The sequence below is a fragment of the Electrophorus electricus genome, chromosome 4, assembly GCF_013358815.1.
Source record: "Electrophorus electricus isolate fEleEle1 chromosome 4, fEleEle1.pri, whole genome shotgun sequence".
NCBI classification, from domain to species: domain Eukaryota; kingdom Metazoa; phylum Chordata; class Actinopteri; order Gymnotiformes; family Gymnotidae; genus Electrophorus; species Electrophorus electricus.
Genome location: NC_049538.1, coordinates 20,654,032 through 20,677,801, shown reverse-complemented (window position 1 = coordinate 20,677,801; position 23,770 = coordinate 20,654,032). Strand labels below are relative to the sequence as shown.

Genomic DNA, 23,770 nt, shown 5'->3' with positions numbered 1-23,770 from the left:
ATTACCATCAAAATGTTTCACAGTTCACAGGCTGAGTGTTTTAACTCTGAACCAGCTACAGCAAACTCCCCATTTTGAGTGTTTTTGAATGTTTCTGAGTGTTCATATGTTTCCAAGTGGATTTCAGTAATGAAGTGTATTCAACAATTGAGGATTTTGTAATGGTGCTTCTGTACAGGTACACCTCTTAAAGTAGGTGATGGCAAGGGTATTACTAACTGTGACCTTTGTTTCCATAAAATATCTCATCTGGGCCTCTTAGGCACCTTGTAGACACCAGGAGGTGTCTAGACTTTTTCTCAGTTAGTCAGCTAGACTTTTTCTTCATTTATAACACAAATACAGACTGTTCTCTTTTAAGTATTTTGTGCATTTGCTGCACACAAACAGAAAACGAATAAATATCACCCTTAATAAACAGGAATCAATATGCAATTAAAAGACAAACATGGTATTGATATAGCTTAAAGATTCCTGCAAGCCAGCCAGGCAACACATTAAAACACAAGCAAGAAGTCGATGCATAATTAATACTATGTGACTACACTAAATGCTTTACGCATGTCTGCTACAGAATTCGAATCTTTTGTTGCATACACAGTGGCAATTAGTAATAAAAACCTGAAGTCCAGTAGTTATGAGAAATATGATTACAAAAAGCTTACAAAAGTGTAAGTTTTATTAATTTGCCCCAAGTTAAGTGACATCCTGCTCTACTGTTCATTATTTTACAAAGGGTTTAGGCTGTGTGTTTTATGTTCTGCATCAAACATCAATAATACTCAATAAATAATTAGCCAAGGAGTGCTGTGTTCATTTTAAATTCAAAAGCCCCTGGATGTGCAGAAAGAAGTAAATGTGAGTGATATATACAGGTGAAACGGGCCAGAGTGGCACACCACGGTGCGGGCAGAGTCCCGAGGGGACTTGGCACTGCCAAGCACATGTCGGGCATGACAGCCACTGCAGCACCTGTGGACAAGAGTCACAGTCAAAGGCATTACAAGCATGAGAACAGCTCAGACAGAATCCCAGAACTATAGACCTCATTTTTACCATTAATACAGCCCATAATATCCTCAGCAATAAAGTTTTCGGAGAAGACACGGACAACAGATCTGCACACACTTATACACACAGACAAACAGATCTTTGGTCTGTTTGACAATTTTCATTCTCTCAAATTCATTATGGGCATATCTCAATTTTAATGTAAGCTGCACTGTGGGAAGTCACTACTGTGAAGACTGACAGAAAGAGGCATTTAATGAAAATAGAGCCTTGCAAAATGTGTGTTTGTGTGTGTGTGTGTGTGTGTGTGTGTGTGTGTGTGTGTGTTTGTGCGTGCGTGTGGGTGCGCGTGTGTGTGTGTGTGTGTGTGTGTGTGTGTGTGTGTGTGTTTATGCGTGTGTGCTTATGCATGTGTGTGTTGGAATCTATATCTTGTCTCTGGACTCTTCTTTTTTGGCACTATGATCAATAATGATCTAAGGGCAGTTCAACTAGATAATCACCCCTCAGTATAATGAAATGCCACATTAGCAGGAATGAAAACCCAATGGGTCTAACTCTGAGCTGTCCAGACAGGAGCGAAAACAGGGTATTGATGCGAGCCATTTTCACAAGTCAAGACTGTTGCGGTTTTACAGAAACCTGGTTACAACATTGAAGTCATCTGTATTTCCCTTTTTCTTTCACAAAAAGAGCAACATGATTGAATGCAATTTTCTGCAATTAGTAGTAGAAAGAAATTATTTCTGCTCCAGAAATTCCACCAATCTACTAGCCTTCCAATTCTGTCCAAGGTGGTGAGAAGAACAGAGCCATTAGAGCCACTGTTGCGGTGTTTTAAGTATGGTGCACATATGTGACATGAGTTTCAAAACCAAATCCTTCTATTACAGGGATGTCATTTTAGACACATAAATTGGACAGATGTATGAGGTTCGAATCACAGAATGGAGGGAGGGCTCACATTTGTCAATGGCTATTGAGTGTGTCAGTTTGTGTGTGGAGGCTGAGCCATGGAGCATGCTGCAGTCATCCATCTAAATCACACACACACTCGCACACAGCACTCAAAACCACAACACATACACACACAGCGCAAGAGCTGAAGGACCTTGGACATAGCACATGCTGGACCAAAGGTGCGCAAGTTACCCCATTAAAAGTAACTGAATACAGGACAGAAGACAAGCAGCATAAATAGGTCAAATGGGTCTAGACAAAAACAGGTTTTGGTTATTATGTTATTTAATGATGAAGTATGAAATGATGGAGTCTAAACCCTGTGCATATTCTCCAGTACACATTCCGAACAACTGAGTCACACTATAGTGCACAGAAAAACAAGCTTGTTAGCTCCTGTCACCTTAACTAAATTATGCACCTTATACTCATGGAAGGGAAGGTCAATACATAGCAAATCAGAGTGAGATAACCTTTATTAGAATGCTTCCCTTGGTCCCAGCAGAAAGGAGATGCAAGAAAAGCATTTGGGGTAGAAAACAAAACACTGAAATGCATCTCATGAATAACTTGCTGAATTCTGCCATGATGTGCTGTCATGCATGTAACGAGGACAGGAGAAAGTCTCACAGGAGCAGACATGTTCAGGAGGAGTGTTGTCCTGAAGGAGGTAATGGAGGAGAGAGAGATTGAGACAGACTGGCTGAAAGACAGATGGATTGTTAGATAGATAAAGAGAAACCAGGATGTAGCGACAGAGCACAGTGAATTACACTGAATGATTGTCTTGCATGTTATTTTTCTGACTTCTATATAAAGGAGAGAGAGGATAAAGTCATAGAGCCAGAGCAAGATTTTGCTCTGAGGGCATTGAAAAATATCCTCATACAAACTGCCCACACAAATGTCACTTTGTTAGAAACACCTCTGTTTCACCTAAACTCATTGGTCACTTTATGAGGTACACCTTATACATCTTGTAGGTGCACTTTACACATGTACTATTACTCTCTAGTCTATATGTTGTAATGCACAGTTTTAAATAATTTGACAGTTTGTCAAACACACTCTACCTGGTGCAATGTTCAGTGTCAACATCTGACAATGCTTGACTGGATATTAATAATAATAATAATTTTCTATAGCACTTTCTAAACAAGAAAAATGTTACAAAAATATTGAATTAAAATTAAATATGGATTATTTAAATAGAAAACTAAAGCTAATGTAAATATATAAGGTAAGAAAATAACAAAACATACATATAAAAAGTTACAAATAGAAAGAACAGATACTGCGCAGTGCAAAATATAAAATACCAAAAGTAAAATAATTTTAAATAATGTCCTTCAAGGATATAAAAGTGCAACTGCAGCAAGTAAAACAAAATAGCATCGTTAAACGTGTTTTTAAATATGAGCAAAGTAAAGATACAGGCAGAGCAGTTTATTTACAGGCCTAGAGAATAAAAGGTTATATGGGAGTTTGCCTATTCCCCACACAGCAGTGAAGCTGACATGGTATTGGCATGGTAGTGGGTGCTATGCTGGTGCAAGTTTATTGGACACAGAAGCATTGCAGGGGTTTTTAGACGTCAGTGTTATTCCTGAGTCGAGTGTGATTCATAACCCAAAAATATCCGACCAGTAATGCTTCCATCCAGTGGCCAGAAACCGACCACTTATGAGGCACCAGAGGATGGGTAGCATACATTTTGTATTCAGTGATTTCCGCTGAATAATTCTGTCAACTAGCATTCTACTTCAGATCAAACATGGAGATACTCAAAGCATTTCAGTTAATTCTGTAGTGGATACATTTCTCAAAAAGGACATCAAAGGCAAATTATTCTTATTATGATACTGATGCATATCGCCATATGCGCCATATTTACTCACTATTAATTCCTAGCAAGCAGTCAGCAACTTGTTGGCAATACGGGGCGTTCACAATACGGTTTTTTAAACGCCAGGCGCGTCGCATCGCTGGAAACGCCAAACGGGAGTACGGCAAAAAGAACACACCGTCTGTTAAACATTTCCTAAACTAAACGGGTTTTCCTTATCACGTTCGGAATGTGGTAATCTTTGCTTCGAGTGTTTTATACCCCGGGTTGTTCGAAAACAGCTAAAGGAAGCTTTTTTCATGTTGTATGAGTATAAAAGCAGTGAATGACGTATGTCACTCATTTGCAGGGCTCAGCGTAAAAGTTGACAGGTTAAATAAACACGAAAGGCGCTGCGTAAAGCTCATTTTACACTACAAGTGGGGCGGCAATCACGGGTATTCGTGGCTACTCCGCGGCACTATTTCACACTGGACGTGAAATCGGTTTTCCGATTAATGCTGATTAGTAGTAAAAAATTAAGATAAAATCTACACCTTTGTCGAGGTTTGTATTAATGCTACTGAGTCAACAATATAGCCCAGGTTCGCTATTTTTTTGTTCTAAATATGAGATTAGATGATGTAGCAACAATACTTAATTCTGTACTATTTCTATGTAGAAACTGCTAGTTTGCAACGCATGGCAAGTAGCAAAAATGGACCCAAAGCGTACTTTTTCTGTTGCTGCGAGTTGTGGCGCACACACCGGTGTGAAATGGGGTTTAGGTAGAGAAGCGCGCTTCAGTCTCAGTGCACGCTACTCCTAGTAAACTTTGAAAGAAGGCACGCTTTGGAGCGTTTTAAAATCCATGGTTCTATCAGATACGGTTTACCATACTCTCAATTTACTTGGCCCTGTGTCCGATTTTTGAAGTATGTGATTCACCTCGCGGGTAAAAAAAAAAGCATCACGTGAACACACCCTTGTTCTGTGGAAAATACAAATTCTCTGTACTTCAGAGTTTAGTACAGACCATTACTAGCAAGTTCTTTGCACATAACCCCATGCCCTAAAACGTCACTTTATTGGCTTGGAGGACAGAAATGCACATGCCTCATGAGCATGTGCTGTCTGGGCCGCAGACAGGGTGCGCATGCCAAGGATCAGTGTGACACACCAGGAGAGAAGCAGAGTGAGACGAAAACACAAAGGCGAATGAGATAAAGATAAAAAGGATGATGGAAAGAGGGATATATGGAAGAAGAGAGCGCAGTTTGAGTGCTCTCACTGGGCATGTATCACCTCAGCATCACATAAACAAATGAGTCTCACTCCAATGCAAATTGCCCTAAATGTCCCCATTTAACATATGGAGGTTTACAACTGAGTGGTTCTAGCTGGTGTTTAAAGAGTACCAAAATGCCCTCCGGAGAAAGTGGGCTCAGTCAGCAGGTAGCCTGACTGCATTTTGCTCTTGTTCTGACATTTGGGATTATCACTTCAAAAAGTAAATATCAGTATAATTTCACAGAGGATAGAAGCCTGACTGAAGGACAGATGAGACTGAAAGCCTAGGCAGATAAACATTAGAGGAGAAAATAACAGCATCTCACACAACACATTTGTGGAAATACCACGGTGTCTTAAATGAAATCTGACAGCAGTAATCTCTAAGGGTTTAAAGTCAGAAGGGTGCACCCACTCACTGTAAGCATAGGTCATATTAACCAAAGCCCAATAGTGACTGAACTATAACAAAGTTCAAAAGACAGCCTACATTTAATAATTCTACTTCACTCACATGCTCCTATGTTGCCTAACTGAAACTCTGGCACTTATTATAGGGTCTGAGATAGAGCTTATATGTGTTTTGCACTTCTAGGCATCAGCATTGATCCCTGTATTTCAACAGCATTCTAGTTCAATAGTATCTTGGACTCCATCCTACTGTACCAAGTAGGATGCATTCTATGAGTAAATGGCAAAGCAATTTTGTAAGTTGCTCTGGACAAGAGCATCTGCCAAATGCTGTAAATGTAAATGATGATATGACAATGAGAAATTAATACATCATATTCTTAAAAGAAAATATCCTACATTATTTATGAGTCAAGTCTAGTTATGAACACTGTTGATCACTGTAATAATGAAATCCTCCTCAGGGTTTCAAAGATATAATCAACAAAATAATCTTTTAATCTGTTTATTCAGTCCTGCATTCAGCTGGCAACAAAGTAAAGAAATATAAGCAAATAAATGTATGTGAAATAAGTATGAAGCATATATCCAAACCTTTTAATATGCATGTCTTTTAAAGAGCATGAAGGTTGATCAAAGGCAGGACCTTTTTTTATATACAGTATATACTGTTTTTATTTATATACAGTAGATCATTCAGTGGATCAGATAATATATGGTACAATCCCACAAACAAAATTATTTTTGCTCTCAAAGCCCAGCTGAGACAGTTGAGGTGCAAATCCACAATCGGATGAATATATCTATTCATAGATTCTCTTAAAGGTCAGGTGTAAAACCCTTCTTGCTGCTCATCTCTGCTCCCGCCTGCCTATAATGAATGTGTCAAGGTGGCAGATCCTGTGTGGTTTAAAGGAAGTCTGTCACCTGCCTTTAACCAGCACAGTACATTCTCTGATGACTTGGTTGACAACTAAGAAAAGGAGAAAGTCTATGGAAAATAAAGAAGCAACTCACCTCAAGGACAGTGACAAGCTGAGTTCTGTGCTAATATATAATTTACATCTACAGAGTTAAAATGGCAGTGTACTGTATAAGTTCGCTGGTCATCTGCTTAGTTTACTGCTTAGTTTACTGTGCTGTGATAAGTCATCTGAGAAATCAAGCCTGCACTTACATTTTATAGAACCAAAACAAAAAAAAAGAATGTTTCAAAAGAAAGATTGGAAATATGGGAAGATGGTGCTTTCAAAACTAATGAATTCCTCTATCAACAATTCAGATTTGGGTTGGTGAAATACGAGTGAAATTCACCATTGCCTCAGCTCCGTATCTGATGTGTTCTCCAGCAATTTCAGCACCACCCACTAAACAGGTTATGCCTTGCCAGGTGACAGGCAACAAAAGCCCTCTCAGAGCCAATAGATTGCTCTTCTAGCCTCTACTCACCCCCCTCTTCAACAATATGTCACATGATCTACAGAGGCTTCAAGTATCCGCATCTGCAGAAGACATACAGCAGATTCATATGACAGAAATGATCACTGTTGCGATAAGACATTTCAATTTGAGGTCTCAGCTACAGGATACTGTTGCCCTTGTATAAGTTGCTTGTGTTCCCACTCTATATATGTACAGGCAACTAAAGTATGCAAGTGCTAATGCACTTTAGAGGAGGGAAATAATTTTTTTACCCTAAGCAGATGAAAACACTAATTTACTACAACCTGCATTGATTTAACTAACAGTTTTTAAACACTGTGCATTCTTACATAATACATCTTCAACATAAATCCAGGAAAGTTATTGTGAGTTTAAATAAAACCAGTCCCCAGTCTACCAACTGTAAGTGGTTTATCATGAAAATCGTACAGTAATTCGACTGTGAGTGAAGGCAGGATAGAAGCAGAAGCAAGATTAAACCTCTGTGTACCGTGAGCTTTTGCCTAGAGGATACTAGGTTATTAAGAAGAAATATTGCTTCATGAGAAGCCATAGTCCCTGGCCATGTGCGTGCGTGTGTACATGTAAAGACAAATGAAATGACGCGTCACGTTTTGGGTTATCTAGAGAACGCATCTAGTATGCCATATATCGCGCCTGGCAGAAGCTGAAACAGCTGTGCGGGTGAGTGATGCATTCAGGGACATCCTTATTTGTTTAACCTCGGCAGCGCCGCACGTATGTAAAACGTTTTAGATTCTGCCAGGTCACTGGAAACCTTTGCTACACGGATTTGTTAACTACACACAGGGGTTTCCTTAATTAAATCCTTCTGGGTAAAGCCAAATGTTTGCACTGACATTTTTATTCTTCTCCAACAGAAAGGCAGTTCTCGCTGCCCATAACAGCCTGAGCGCAGCCAAATACTTTCTTGTACTTGTTGCTAATCTCTCTGTGAGAGTTACTTATGGGTCTTCAAATTTAACATCTGACAAGTATACATGCTGAGAATGTGACTGTAGTGTAGTCTGAAACATGTTAGCAATTCATAGGTGATCCCTTGATAGTACTGAAAATGGTGCTGAAATTACTATCATCAACTGGTGTTTGACAATGGCTTTAGTAGGTGGCCAATTCAAACACTAATAAACTGAGTATCTAAATAAAGTAGGCCTATAAGAATATGATAAACCTGTCTGTTTATTTATTCTATCATGAAACAATCATTGCTTCTTTTGTGCATTGATAAAACAGCGAAATGTTATACGGTCTCCTGACTTGGGATGGGGAGACTATTTTGCTGTAGTATATCAAACCGATAGGTGGCAGTGCACGCACTCCGGTAGCGCTTGGTGCGGAGCGTATCCCGTAGCCAGATGAGCGGTACACCGCGCACAGCGTGGGCAGAGCGCAATTCTAGACTCACCGTCAGCACGCACGCCAGAGTTTCCCCGAACAGAAAGTGTTCGCTCGTTAGAAACTGGCAACTCTGACTAAAGCGAACAAACTGTCCGGATTCGAGAGGGGCGACCTGCTTCGGAGCCCATAGGAGGACAGACGTTGGTAATAGAAAACTGGTACGGAAATATAGTATTTGAGTTTTGAGCGATGCACTGGCAGCATGGCCAGATGGTTCAAGGAACACCTGGGATTCAAAACGACCAAAGCTTCTCCACCGGCGCCCCCGAAACCGGACTACCGACATTGTCATACCGCCGTATCAGGTACGCCTGGCTACCACCAGCCAGGCACCGGTGCGACCTCGCTTTACCAAAGCTCCGCTCAACCCGACATACTCACTGCGTACAAACTACAAAAGGAACTGGACTTCGAGGATCCGTACACGGGAGGCGGAAATATTCCCTTCTCGAGTGGACTAAGCTCACTGGGGTCGCCGGATGTAAAGTACGTGTCTCCAAAACACAGGCTTATCAAAGTGGAAACAATCGAGAGAACGAGCTCGAGTTCGGGCAGTGGTGTTACCACAACCCAAGCAGTGGCTGCGGGGAGCGCCAAGTCCCCCACGTCTCCACCCGCGGAACCGGAGAGTAAGCAAGACAAGGTAAGCACGAGCTACGCTCGATAGACCGTGCTGTTCCAACATCATTTCACAATTGTTTCTGATAGAACAGCTGTTTCTTGAAGCTCAAACCAGTTTCTTTACCACACACTATTGCCCGACGTTAGGTGTGCTGTGACAAACTACTTGAACTCTTTGCATGTCCGACTTGTATAGCCCAGTCCCTAGGCTACTATTATCTATCAATGGTCTCGCGCTCCACGTGCTTTACGTTGTCAAAACCTGAAAAACTCGTTGTTTTATCTGATCCCCAACGGTTGTGTTGGGTCTTGGCAAAACATTGTTATATGACATTATAAACACTCTTCACGCGACGTCAACTATGCCCGACTTAGTATTCATTCATAACGAATGAATTACAACTAGTGTGTATTAGGACTCGTCAATTTAGATTCGTCTAAACTTTTTATTCTTGGAGGGGCGTGGGTGTAGCCTACCCTAGTCGTACATTATAAACGTCAGCATCGCATCTTAAAAATGACTATCCAAAATTACTTTATTATATACTCTGACGAGCTAAAATTGTTGTGTGTCGTAAGATGAGGAATGTACCACTACAGCGAATAATACGAGTAATAATGACGATGATGCGGATGTGATGAAGTCTCCGCTCGATCTTAAGGCCTTACGATACCTGTGATAATGAATTGCTTTATGATTGCTCAATACCAATGTAGCACCCAGAATAAGAATATATCACCCACGTGCGATGTCACACCCGCACTCGCCCACTGTGTTTATTTAATAAACGTGTCACCTTGTAATAACTTGGTTGATGTGTGTGTAAAACAGCCAGGATCATGCTTGTTATTTCATGTTATTGAACCTAGACTTCCTCTCTCTCATACCTGCCGCACCTTTTGTTCAAGGTGTGGCACGCTCGCTGCGCGCAGCTAGGCTAAACTTGCTCACACCTGAGTCGGTTGATGCTGCTGGCAGCGACTGTGAGAGGCTAAATAGTTGTGATGATGGATAGAAATTGATTGTCCACTTGCGCTCCGTGTGCTCAGGTCACTTTAGGTGTTATGCCCACCTAAGTTCCACCTTATGGAATTAGAAGCAGTGATATAACAGCTGTACAAAACGAAAACTGTACAGCAGTTTTGTTATGTTTGGTTCCACTGTATTCTAGCAGTGCACATTATAGTTGAGCTTTGGAGATGCTTAAACCACAGACCAAACCTCGTCGGTTCATTAAGTGGGCAGTGACGCTTGAAGTACCTAATGTCTGATCTCAGATGGCAGCATTGTAGTGTGTGCCTCTGACTGGCTCTATGCTGCATGCGGCCTTTGTCTGTGTTCAGTCTGATGACGGCTGTGGAGCATTTTAATCCAGGATTTAATGAACATGCTCCAGTACTGCGAAGCACTGTAGGGTGGCTGACTTACCTGTTCTTTCAGACCTTGCAGTGGCTGTTCTGTCTAATTAAAACGCTGCATGCTGGCTCCTCTTAACTGGAGCTTGGCTGTATTTTGATGGTAGTGCTAAGTGAACCCCTGCATTTGAAACAAGTCAGACAATGTAGTGAGTGCTGATAAGTACTGTTATTAGTGCTGAAAGGCTGAACTGGAGAGGCCAGTTCACCCAGGTCAGTGAATTATATAGTCCTGAACGATGAACACACGCATACACACAAAAAAAAAACGTGTAAGGTAAAGGATTGAAAGGGAAAGAGTGACACTGTGATGACTTGCTTTATGTTCCTAAAAAAAGGTGCTAAAGTCTCATTGCTGCTTGGAAACATTCACAGTGGAAGTATTTATAGTTTGCTGTATGTTTTAAGCTAATATGGGGCATTCATTTCGGCATGAAGATTTTTGGGATATTTGGAATGTCACTAATAATCTTAGCAGGGTTCATCAGTATGAGCATGGACCTATGATGTTATGCCTTCCAGTAATGAGGCTGCCAGAGTTTCCTGGCCACGACGGACCGGGCTGCAGTCCATCGATCGCCAGAGACTGACGTGCCGCCTACCTCATGATACTGCAGAAAGGCCAATTGATGTTTTAATTACTTGATTAGTGAGGGCTAATTATATAACTGCTTACCTAAATGCTCAGAATGCCAATAACCATGTCAAGTGTTTTATATAACCTGGGGCTTTGAGGCAACAGCAAGATACCCTTCATTCAGATCGGAATCGGCAGGCCAGGTAGTGGCAGGCATCGGGTGCAGAAGGAAATGTGTGGGACCGTTTTGAGCTGTAAGTACAGCGGTAGGATGCTGTTAATGTTGCTGGCATGGGCAGTGCAGGACCAGGCAATCAGACTGAAGTGTGCAGCAGAGGTGAAGGTGGTAGCTCTCGGCATTATTACTTTTAATGTGTTTTTGTTTAGAGTGATTAAACCTTCATGAGTGAATGGGTTTAGGTAGATTATCAATTATCATTCAGTTGCAGTGCTAATTAACACACATGCATACAGGCACACATATACACACACATCCACCCACCCACCCAAGCACACACACACGAACACACACACAGACAGCTTTCACCATTCTCAGCACAAGGTGGTCAAGGACTCTTCAAAGTGAATTAGTAGAAGATAAACAGCAGATAATGAAAGCAAACAAACCTTACACATGCAAACAAGTGCACACATGCACACACAAACACACACACACACACACACACAGACACACACACACACACACACACACACACACACACACACACACACACACACAAGCTCTGACCTTGCACTTGCCCACACCTTTGTTTAAGGTTTTCCTTCTCACGTGTGGTGATGATTTAAGATTTCTACCTTGTTCCTGTAGCACTAAACTCAAATTTTAGGCAACATAATCATCTGGATAGACAGTGCAGGGGAAATAGAGACAGGGTGAGCATGTTTGGAATATAAGTCACTTGTTTTCTTTTAGTGAATCAAATAATCATAGGTACATGGTGAGGTGGTATTTACTGCCATCTTCCTTCACATGTGGTGCATGCAACTAATAAGATGTCAATTGGTGTGAACCTTAGCCAGATCAAAATGTTTCTGCATAACTTATGTTGGGTGTTACACTCAGGTTTCAATGCTAACTACTTCGTGTGGATTCTACATTTACATTAGCATCAGGGTCAGGATCAATATTTATATTAACACAGTCATGCCACCACATCCCTACATGTACATTGGGGTGCAGATGTGGTTTTAGCTGATATGCCTGTCACCATAAAAAATTGATAATGTCTCTCACAGTGGCAAGATATGCAAAGCATGCATATTTGGGCCTTGATATCTTTCTGAGAGTTCCCGACCACTGCAGCAGTTACCAATACGTCTGTGTCAGGATTCAAATTTAAGCCTGATGTTCATGTCTGCACTAAATGGCCTGGAGCTTATTACAAGAGAAGGCAGGAGGCAGGATATCAGAGAACCACATGTAGCTGGGACACTGCTGCTTCTCCTTGTTGACTGATTATCTGATAATCTGCGTTGCTAGCCACCACCAAGTCCATCTTTGATGTTTGAAGCGATAGCTTTGAGGTGGGGTGGCGTGCATGGAGCGACTACCGGACCCTCCCCACGGTTAAAGGTGTATTTCTGTCAGCACATGAAGGAAGTGCAGAGAGCCTTTGGGTCTCTTGCTGGCTTCTCCTGCCTTGAATACGCACTTGAGTATCCATTTATAGAAGAGCTTTTAGACTTGTAGCATTGAGCTGACTCACATAATCTTCCTGACATGCTACTGATACATTTTCAGTGGCTTTTCTTTAATGGATTAATTTCCCTCCACCCTTAAATGGCTTTGAAGGAGACTAGCATACCCTTGAGCGGGAAGCTTTTTTATTTTCACCCAAGGAAAAGAAGGGTAAAGAACATGACCAAGGTTTGCTTTCCAAAGAGTAGCACAGCATATAGATCATAAAGCAGACATAACAGTATCATGTTGAACACTGACGGTTAACGTGACTTTGACACTTATATTCAGAATCTTTAAAAGTTACCTTCGAAATATTCTTTTGTTTCCTGAAATTAGCTACTTTGAATGGCTTTACCCTTTGTGTACTGCGATCAAATGTGCAACTGCATTACCCATAAAGCAATTACAGGACACTCAGCCAATTAGTTGGCTTCTCTAGTGTCTGTGATGGAACACTTCAGTGTCACTATCTTGTCTGAATGTGTCAGCAGTGCAGAGGCAAATAATCCAATTAACTTTAATACACTGGAAAATAAAATTAACATTTCCTCAAAGAATACTCCAGAAATGGAGGTCATATTCAAATTTCCTACAGTTTGGTATTACATACCCTCACTATGTGGAGTCACGTTGTCCGAAATATTTTAGTTATTTATCATTTTTATGTATGGAAAAGCAATAAAATATTAATAAGGTGAACTAAATTAAGTAGGTCCATGTTTTCATGTTTGACCACCAAACACGCCTTAGCTTCTGTATTTTATTGTTTTAGTAAAAAGCAGTTAAACCCAATTTGATTTTTTTTTTTACCATTTAATTGGCTTTAAAGTACCAGAGAAGAGGTACTGCTATTCCTCTTGAATTAGACTGATGGGGCTTCAGACTACAAAGGCCATTGTATCAGTAGCTATGGCAACAGATTGCACACATATGCTACTTTGGGGATTTTTTTTCTTTTTTTGAGCTTTTGTGAGCATTGTAATTGAATGGATGCGGAGGTAAGGCACAAAGACTGAGGCATTTGCTCTGGTATGTCAGATATTCATATCTCAACTGAAATTATTGCTCAATAAAAAGGAAAAAACAAAGTACTCCTTGAATACTGGCTAACCTCAAGTATGTGGATTTTGTTTCCTTATCACACTTCATACTTCTGGCCTCTTTGCAAGTGTCAGGGTGGAAGTGTGTTTAGCTGAGGTGGGAGAAAACCTCCCTCTGTATAAGTATCAGGCAGGAGTAATGGTGACTTGTGCTAGCTGAATCACACAGCATTCTTGCCTAAAATAGTCATGCTTCATTCATAAGCTTCCCCAGGGTGAGGATGACACCACCCAGTTCAAAGATAACCACCTCCCAGCTGGCAGTGGCGAGGTGGGGAGTGGATAGTGAAATCTACATAGCTTTTGATAAAGGTCCAATGAGTTCATGAAGGGTCCATCTCTGCTGCCAAGCTTAAAAAATGTACGCCAAGTACTTAAATCAACTTAAAACAACTTAAGCAGTTGATTAACCTGTCACCAAACATAATTTATGTTATGGCACTAAACTGCTGTGTGTCTTTCAGGCTCAGATTAGAAGTGTCCACTAGGAACAGTCAGTCAGTCTGAGTTGGTCTGAACAGGGCACACGCGTGCACACACATGCATGCTCGCTCATACATGCTGGGTGTTTCTGCTTCATGACAGAATGAGGAAAGGATGTGTGCTTAGAATTTTAAAAAAGAACCTGATCAGGCCTAGAACTTCGCCATCCAGAGAATGAGAGAGAAGACTGCATGGAAATGGAAAAGAGAGAAAAAAAACCCCAAAACAAAACATCTGAGCACCGCGGATGCGCAGGGTGTGGGGAACAGGAGGTATTTTTAACCACCACACTGAAAGCGTAGGGTGGTCAGATGCTGCATCTCTGCCCACCCCATGATGGCTGGTGATGGTGTTCTCTGGGGCAGTAAACACTCAGCTTGCTAAAGGTGACAGTGGCTATTGAAGCTTTTTTCGGCGGGGGGGATTCCTTGGCCCATAGACCTCAGACCTCTGCTATTAGGTTGAGCAGACACTTTGTTAGGAGTTCCTTGTTAGGAGTGCTGTCCTTCACCAATACTATGGCTAACACAGTAAACTATTGTTAGTTCTAAATGGCTACATATGGTTACAACAGTGCATTATGGTACTAAATTTACACCTTGGCAATGACTATGGCCATTTATTTTTAAGATGAAAACTACAGTAGGCATCATAAAATACCATTATTGAGGATTTGTAGTAACAGTTTACAAGGTGCAATGTTTAGTTTCATGTACTTTGTGTAAAACAATCAAGTAGAAGTCGAATAAAGTAGGCTGGTCATAGTTTAACTTTCAGTTGCTGGAAAAAAGGCTAAGAGGCATTTGCTCCAGGGTTAAGGAAGTGCTCTCTTCCTGACAGGAAGTGTTTACATTCCCTTTTGACTGAGCAAGTCTGCTCCCTCCACTCGAATTAGACAGGGAGTGGTTCCCTCCCTTCTTCAGCATCTTCGCTATGACATCTAGAGCTCCAGCGAAACCTCGCGGGTTTCTGAGCTTGCTCGGCTCTACTAAAGTTGGGCTTGCCGCTGTCTGAGACACCCAGACTCTGCTTGAGTTGAGACCAGCGTCGGCGTGGCTGTGGGGGTCAGGTAGACTCTGGCCACCGGCAAGCGGTGGAAAGCCCCGCTGCAGGGTTTGCACACCAGTGGGGTCGCTGGATGGATGTGGCCCTCCACCCTACTCTGCCCGCCCCATTGTCGGGTGCCCAGGTCGGAGGTACTTGCGCCACTCCGGGGGTATGCGAGGTCAGGCTGCTTCCTCCTGTAGCCAAGAGACCCGTGCGTAGTCCTTTGGTGTGGTTCGCCACAGCTGCTGCAACTTCCCCAGCATGTGCCCAGTGTTGCCGAACGTCATGAGGAAGCCTGTTTAAAGTCAATGGGAGGAGGAGCCATGCGACAGTGAGGTGTTGCCTCGAGTTACTGCTCCAGTGGGGTGTGCACAATATTGTTATTTTGTACACAAAGAAGGTGAAGGCGGTTAAAGAAGGCGAAGCCAGATATGTATCTCGGACCATTTGTAAGAATACTGTTTAAAGTGATTCCACATGTCTCTATACCCAAAGAGTAATAAAAAAAATACAAGAAGTGGTTTAATCTTGGTATCGTGTAGCCAAACCCTTGGCCTAAGTCTGCACACGTTTTCACATAATGCCCATGCATTATTATACACTATATTATATCTTTGGCACCAATTCTTATGTCCTAAAAATCATGTTTCAGTTTCTCTCTAAAACGCCTACTCACAAATCTTTCAACGAGTGAGAGATGGTGAGAAAGAGAGAGAGAGAGAGAGAGAGAGAGAGAGAGAGAGGGAGAGAGAGAAAAGATAGAGAAAGGAAATTGGATTTTGTCAAGCATGTCCCATAGTACTTAATCTTGAATATCTGTGGTGTATTAAAAGGCATGTAATCTACCAGCACCCCTCTCCAGCCTGTGGCAGGTGGCAAGCGGTTCCGGCTGGGCCAAAGAAGCACTCGAGTGGGCAGTCAGCCTTCGAGGATTGTCACCTCCTCCATAATGGAGAGTGGTTATGAATGAAGAGCGAATTTGACCTCAGCAGGGCTGCTGTATAGGCATTTTGCTGTGCGAGGAAGGTTTAATCCGCAGGGCTGTTGGGGTGTAGAGTAATGGAGTTTTAAGCAATTTTTAAACTGTGTGAGCACACATATTCTGTCATGAATTGTAAAGGAACATATATACAGTAGCAGTTTGCTGGTGAGAGAAAACATTTCTTCACACAACAGTGGGCTTTTTGAACAAGAGACCTGAACAATTGCTGTTTGGGCGAAGGACGGACTTGGCTGTCTTGGACGGCAAAGCGCATACCGAGTCCTGCAGTGTGGTCATCGCGTGCAGCTAAAATGCGTGTGAAGCATCTTGCGCTGTGCGCCCCCAGTGACTTTGTTAATGTTTTCTCCAAATTATATAAAAAGGCCTTAAGCGACTTGCTGGCTGAAACTCACTGTGCATGTTCACAGACGCTGAAATTTGAGACAGCAGAGTTTACATGAATCCTAACAAAGATGCTATTAAGTAAGTCAACACAAATGTTAAAAGTTCAGAGACTCGCAGTTCTGTCGACGCAGATGGCGAGCAGACTGGAGGAGAGGTCTGTGGTGGAACACGAGTGTATCGCTCATCATCTCACGAGTTGCCGAGCGGCATGCTTCTTGCTCCTGTTGCGCTCTTGAAATCAGAGCTCTTGGGGCTGCTTTTCTGCTCACTGAACCTGAAAGAGCCTTGGGTGAAGTAACTTGTCTGGATTACAGTCTAATCCAGTCCAAGATTGGACGTGGTGTCTGTGTGTAAAACGTGACCTTGATAGTTTTGGACCCGGACGTGAACGATCAAGCACGGCCGGCCATGTACTCTTGTATTAGGGCAAGAGCGGCATAAAGCTGACTGTGAACATTTCAAACGCAAAGTCACTGTTTTGCCTCTGTGAATCAATTCCCCGAAAGCCTATCAAATGAGGTAATGCAGAATCCTGAGGTAGCTTTTATGCTAAACTGCCTCCACAAGACTGTAGCGGTTAGCACTTTTTCTTTTTTTTTATCTCCAATTCTCTCTTCTTAATTTTTTTTTTTTTGATTGAAGCCATTGACGCTGGAACATTCAGTTGAAGTACATTTAGCTAAAAAGCATGTCTGATGACGGCATCTCATTTATCCACCCCCCCACCTTCTCCCCCTCCCTCTCCTTCCTCCCTCTATTTCTCTCCCTCTCTCTCCCCGTTCTCTCTGCTGTTCGTTATGTTGTTTTGTTGTTCGTTAGTGAGAATAGAAAAAAGATGTAAATGGAAGGCAGTAATTGGATTAGCTACCTTTCTGATCGCTTGAGTGACCACTCTGGCACTGTCTAATCCTTCTGCCAGCTGCCCCTGTCTTTGATGAGCCATTCCTCTGTGCTATTAATCATCCTGAGATATGCTCACGATACGCTGCATGAAATCACGTGTTTTCCAGACGATCCATCTCCATTAGGGAAATCGACAGCCTTTCCAACGCGACAGAAATGACTGTCGTGACAGCAGCGGGAAATCTCCACGTTGACGTTGTTCTAGTAACGTCGAGGTGCTGAAGTCTACATGCAAATAGAAGAGGCCTCTACAAAAACGCCTGTTCGTTCGGCTTCGGACCTGAAGGCCGTTTTCCTTTATCTTCAGCATGTGCAGTTGGCCGCATGGCATCCCGAATGCACCGGGCATTGTCCTGCCTTTCAGACTGTAGTCCCGGTCTGAGTGCGCTGCTCCACAGTTCCCGCTTCATGTGAACATCAAACCTGGAATCGTTTTCCTCTCTTCCTCCCCGAGCTGAGCCATTTGGTCTCATGCAGTAGGCCCTGAGTGCTCCTCCATCGCTTCATCTCGTGTTTATGTTGGGTGAGGTGATGTTGGGTTCTACACTTTCTCTGTCCAACCTTTTCAGCACAAGAGTCTTTTTGTGTTGTTTTATTTTCTGTTTTTCACATCAGCACACAGACCAAGGCCTCCTTGATGTCGTGTGCTCTCTCTCTCTCTCTCTCTCTCTCTCTCTCTCTCTCTCTCTCTCTCTCTCTCTGTCTCTCTCTCTCTCTCTCTCTGTTATATCTCTGTGGACACTTGGGCTATGGACTGAAAATGCCATATATCAAGACATGAAACTGGGTGTTGTGTTCATAATTACATGGTGTTACATTTTTGGCTGCCCATCATAAATCTCCCAGTAAAGTGTCTCGTAAGCTATTGCATTCTGTTGCTTTGTTTTGAATCAAAGCAGCGAGGATGATCTAGTTTAAACAGTTGCCTCACTGAGCACAAAGGTCTGATTTGCTTTCTGTGCTTCTTTCATATACTGTATTACCACACTGTAAAAATGCCCTGCAAATGTTCTGTTTAGCTGTTGCAAACCAGCTACATAATATACCTCCAAGCCGCATCTTTCTCACCTGGTGCGGTATTAACTGGGCCAGGACACAAGGGTTTCGATTCGGCCTAGTCTCTCTCCAACCCCTGCTCCGGTCCGGCCGGGCCTGGCTCTCTGTCCCTGCTCCCCCTCCCGAGGTTGGAGGGCAGCCCTGAGCAGTGTTTAGAGGGCAAGCACAAAGAGCAGTGGCAGCAGAAAAAGCCCCTTTGAAACAGCCCCTAATGCGACAGAGCTGCCCAGCCTTGGCCTGCATTAGGTTATCAGCAGCCCAAATCCCTCGTGGCCCGAGACATAAATCACACGTGACAGCCGCTGCAACCCCCCCCCCCCCCCCCCCCCCCCCCCCCCCCCCCCCCCCCCCCCCCCCCCCCCCCCCCCCCCCCCCCCCCCCCCCCCCCCCCGCCGCCTTTTTTTTCCACTGTTTTCCCTTTCCGTTCTTGGCGTAGAGGAATTCTTAGAGGAATGTCAGCCTGCATCATCTCCTGGAGCAGCGCTCTTCTAGCAGGGCAAACCAACGAGTATGCAGTCACTAGAAACTTGAAGATAAAAAGAAACGAAATTAAAAAGTTTTGCATTTGTGGTTCTGAAAAACCTATAACGAGACGGATGAGTTGATATTCATCGGCGCTCTTAACCCAGACACTCAGATTTCGATACAGCATAATGACAGAACATCAGCTGGAAAATAGCGGTTCGCTTACACAGACAAAAGGGAACCTCTCCCCTCCACCCACTCCCCCGTGCTTTCATTTGGGGTGCCGCTTTCCTTTTTATTGCCCTAGATTCTCAAAATGTTAATTGCTTTCCAAATTCATTTTCTCTCATTTGAGATTCTATCATTCTCTATCATTCTCCAGCAATAATGGAGGAATGTAGGATGATTGAATATTTCATTTGGAATATCTCTGGATGACCCGGCTGGGGACACTGGTGTGTGTTGCCTTTTTCTCTACCTGGTTAATTCACCCACAGGCTCCCACTGGATCCAGGTTCACTGCTGGGCCTGTGGTTAGCGCAGGCATTTTCGTTGAATTGCTATTTAACTTCCATGTGTTTACAGTTGAATATTTTAGTTCCCAGAGCTATAAAACGCCTGGAGGACATACAGGTGGAGTCAGCTTTGATTTTGTGCAAGAGGAAAGAAAAGAAAATGGTTAGCAAGGGAGTTTGGAGGTTTTCCTGTTCTCTGTGTGGTCATTGCAGGCTAATGATATGGTTGTGGTGACTTAGCCTAGCCTAGCAGACTGTGAAATAAAATTTTTATAGTACAATGTAGCAAGCTCTGTGACACCCAGAGACGACTACAAGTAACCAACGGTCCAGCTACAGCCAGTGGTGGGTTTTGAGTTTTCCAAGTTCATTTCTTTTGGTAGTGTGTTCTTTCATGGTGATATACTTTATTTCAACATCGTGAAGCCATCTGCCATCTTTAGAACTGTGGTGTTTTCTTGGCCGCCTGCCATAGCTGTCTGCTCAGGAATGCAACCAGGACCAGGCTTTCTGTTAAGTACCGTACTTGTCCATTGCAAGGTTTTGGGGCAAGCCACCTCTGCCTGCTGATTTCAGGTCAGTTTATTTCACCTCCTGTCAATATGGATCAGGTTAAGATGGAGAAAACAATGCTGATCTAGGAGCTGGGCTTGCTCTCCGCTTCTCTCTTCTTTCAAGGGAAACGTAGCGTGGAGCTTGTGGTCCAATTTGACTTTCATGGCAGCTGTGGCTTGGCTCTCCTCTCTGACACGCCCTGTACATGCCCGCCGGCAGATGGAGGGTCCCCAGGCGGCACTCTGCTCCCACGTCGAACCAGTCTCTCCAGGAGGCCCTTCCCACCCTGGCTGCCAGTTGATTAAAGCAATGTGCAGGACTCACTGTGAACGGGTGTTGTCATATTGCTAATAAGACCCACTTTGTTCAGTGGCTCACTCGTCATATCAGATGAGAAGATGGCAGCAATTGCACATGCTGCTTAATAGGAGCAACATGCAAATGATGGTGTAAACAATTTCTGTCCACAACATTTGGGCGTTTATGGGCTTAGTAGGTTCAGGGTTTTGTTTTGTTGTTTTCTGTTTTGCCATTCCCCACACCGCCCCTATTAGTGCGACCTTGGGATAGTGGCAGAGAGAAGGCTTGTTTATCAATGAGTAATTTGCTGACGTTCACTTTAGCAGTTTCAGAAGCACTGCCATAGCCTGGATTATCCTGCCTCGTGGTCCTGCTGAAGAAAAAAAAATCTGCGATGGAAAGAAGGCTCAGTAGCAGCAGCGCTCTTCTATTGAAGATCCTCTCTCTGGCCTCGTCAGAGAACGCCCTCTCTCACATGCAGCTTGTTCTATTCCCAAGCTGGTGTCAAGGTTCTGAATGGATCCCCAGCTTTAAGTTTAAGATCCCTGGACACACGCGTGCCTGGGTTTGCGTGACGACGGTATAAATTTGGAAGCGTATTTTGTTTATTTAGTAGCGGGGGAGATGGATCGATGCGCAGACAAGAATAAAAACCTGTCATTCCCAGTAGTGCAAGCAGGGGTCCCTCACGGAAGAAGAAACATTAGAAAGTTCTAAAATGATCTGTCACTCGTCCTTCAGTGGAGGGAAACAGTATGGTACATACACCCCCCTCTCATATTTAATGTATATTGGTGCTTGCTTTCTGGTGACAAGACCACACTCTCCCACTTGTGGTTTGGGGGCTCTGCAGAAATCATAAAAAGTGAAGCTTTTGCTGTTTAAATGTTGCTGTTTATGCCAATCTGGGTCACATTGGCTAAAAACAACAACAATAGCAACAACTGCAAACAACAGTTTGGCATTGTGAAGATCTTTGCTTACAATGACCATAATTCAACTTGGAAGTGAACAGCTGTTCTGACTGTTAAACACTAAGGTCTGGTTCAGGTCATCCATGTAACTTAGCCCTACCATTGTATCACTTTTAATAATAAACGAAATTGCCTCCTGAAGTCAGATAGCAGTAAATAGAATGGAGGAAGGTATATTGGATTCATTTTTAATTAAAAGAATTTGACCCGTGCAACAACATCCCACAGGGTTAAGCATGTTTAAGGTCATGTAGTAATTAATGCCCGTGTCTCTGGTGCTGTAGTGTTTATCCAAACATACTGGTGCCTTCACACCTAGGGAGCCTCAAATGCATATTACATCCTGCAGGCTGCATGCAGCTTTATACTGGCCCTGTATGGAGCAGCAAGGGTAGGGTTCGTGCTGCTCGCCTTCCCTTTAACAGGTGCTTTTCTAGCTGTAGTTCTGGAAGTATCCACTGTTTTCTTTGGGAGCATGTACTCTGTAAAACACGGAGGAGTTAAAGGAGGGTATGCGGAGTCAGTGATGATACGAAGAGGAGAGAAAACAAGGAAAGATTAAACGACTCACGCATCAAAAGGCGTAAACATTTTGTAACTGAACCTCCAGTCTCGTGTGTTGTCTTCTAACCAGTACTGGACTTTAACTGTGACATTAAAGTTAATTATCGGGGATGTTTCAGAGAAAATATGACTGTGGTAGAGACATAAACCATCGTGTTTGCTTTGGGTTGCTCGTGTCCGAGAGACACTGGGTCAAACAGAGAGGAGACCGAAATTACGTACGGGCTGTCCTCAGAAACAGAAGACAGCAAGATGATGCACATATGAGGCATATGGCACGCCCATCCACATTAGCAAGGTGGGCTAGTTTATGTTCTTAAATGTCCTATTTAGTGTTTCCTTTTTAATATCGAGTTGTTATAGCGCTAAATGATATGTAGTCATTTAAACATAGCCTGTATGTGTTTTGAGTCAATTGAGAGCATTTGCCTTCAGTTTAGATTGTAGAGCATATGGAAAGCCAGTGGCTGTGGTGGGACTGACTCCCTGTCAGATGTATTTATATTATGCCCAGTCTATGAAGTGTTCTAAAATGTCCACAGGCCAGTCTGTGAGAATGGTCTGCATGCCTGACAGATGTGCAAGCCGCACACTGGGGGAGGGTCAGGGAGCACTGGAGACGGACTGGCTGGGATGACGGCGCCCACGCTGCAGATGTCCAGTCATCCGACATGTGACAGGAGAGCTGAGTCACTGACAAACACAGAGCTTTTTTTTCCCCCCTGTATGACTTGCGAAGTTAGTCAACTGCAACACCCCACCCAGTCCCACTCTGCTCTGATCAAACCCCACCCAGTCCAGCCCCGCCCTGCTCAGGCCCCACCCAGTCCCACTCTGCTCTGATCAAACCCCACTCAGTCCAGCCCCGCCCTGCTCAGGCCCCACCCAGTCCCACTCTGCTCTGCTCAAACCCCACCCAGTCCAGCCCCGCCCTGCTCAGGCCCCACCCAGTCCCATTCTGCTCTGATCAAACCCCACTCAGTCCAGCCCCGCCCTGCTCAGGCCCCACCCAGTCCCACTCTGCTCTGCTCAAACCCCACCCAGTCCAGCCCCGCCCTGCTCAGGCCCCACCCAGTCCCACTCTGCTCTGATCAAACCCCACTCAGTCCAGCCCCGCCCTGCTCAGGCCCCACCCAGTTCCACTGCGCTCTGCTCAAACCCCACTCAGTCCAGCCCCGCCCTGCTCAGGCCCCACACACAAGTCCTGGATGCCCTATGAGAAGTGCTGCTTTTTTTATATGGCCCTGCTGGCTCTGTCTCTGCATTTTTGCTGATGTCCTGTTTTTTGTTTCGTTTTTTCTTTTTTGGAGGGGGAGAGGGGTTGCCTTGTCAGTGTAAGTGTCGGTGTGAATCAATGACTTTTTGTGCAGCCAAATATTCAATAACAAAGATGAATGAACTAGCAAAGGAATCAATTAATAAAGAGTCCATATGATTATGAAAAAATGAACGGTATTATTCGCCATTTCAGATATTAGTCTAAAATCAGTCTTTGTTATTTAACACAAGTTTCTTTGTCTGATAGTCCTGATAGTGAAGTACATGATAGTTGATATGCTGGAGAACAGTTGATGAATGCTCTCTTCTGTTCGTCCTGCCATTTCTGCCATTGAAAAGCAAAGAGATTTATCCCATTGATTGTCCACATACAAATCACCACAGAACGGTCACTGTATTTTCCCAATCAAACTCCTCAGTTGTCAGATCGGCTGCACTCGCATCTCTCCTCTCCTTCAACGCTGTCAT

At 43.5% G+C, this 23,770-nt stretch overlaps 1 protein-coding gene across 5 annotated transcripts in view; it reads left to right on the top strand.

The window, feature by feature from the left end:
• Positions 1-8,344: 8,344 nt before the first annotated feature.
• The window catches only part of zgc:158464 (uncharacterized protein LOC791139 homolog), an 85,132-nt gene continuing 69,706 nt past the window's right edge, over positions 8,345-23,770 (top strand). For all 5 annotated transcript variants that reach the window (XM_027008006.2, XM_027008003.2, XM_027008004.2 and 2 more), the window contains exon 1: positions 8,345-9,002. In XM_027008006.2, coding sequence (XP_026863807.2) covers positions 8,562-9,002 — 441 coding nt within the window. In that variant the 5' untranslated portion in view covers positions 8,345-8,561. The remainder of the gene's footprint in view (positions 9,003-23,770) is intronic.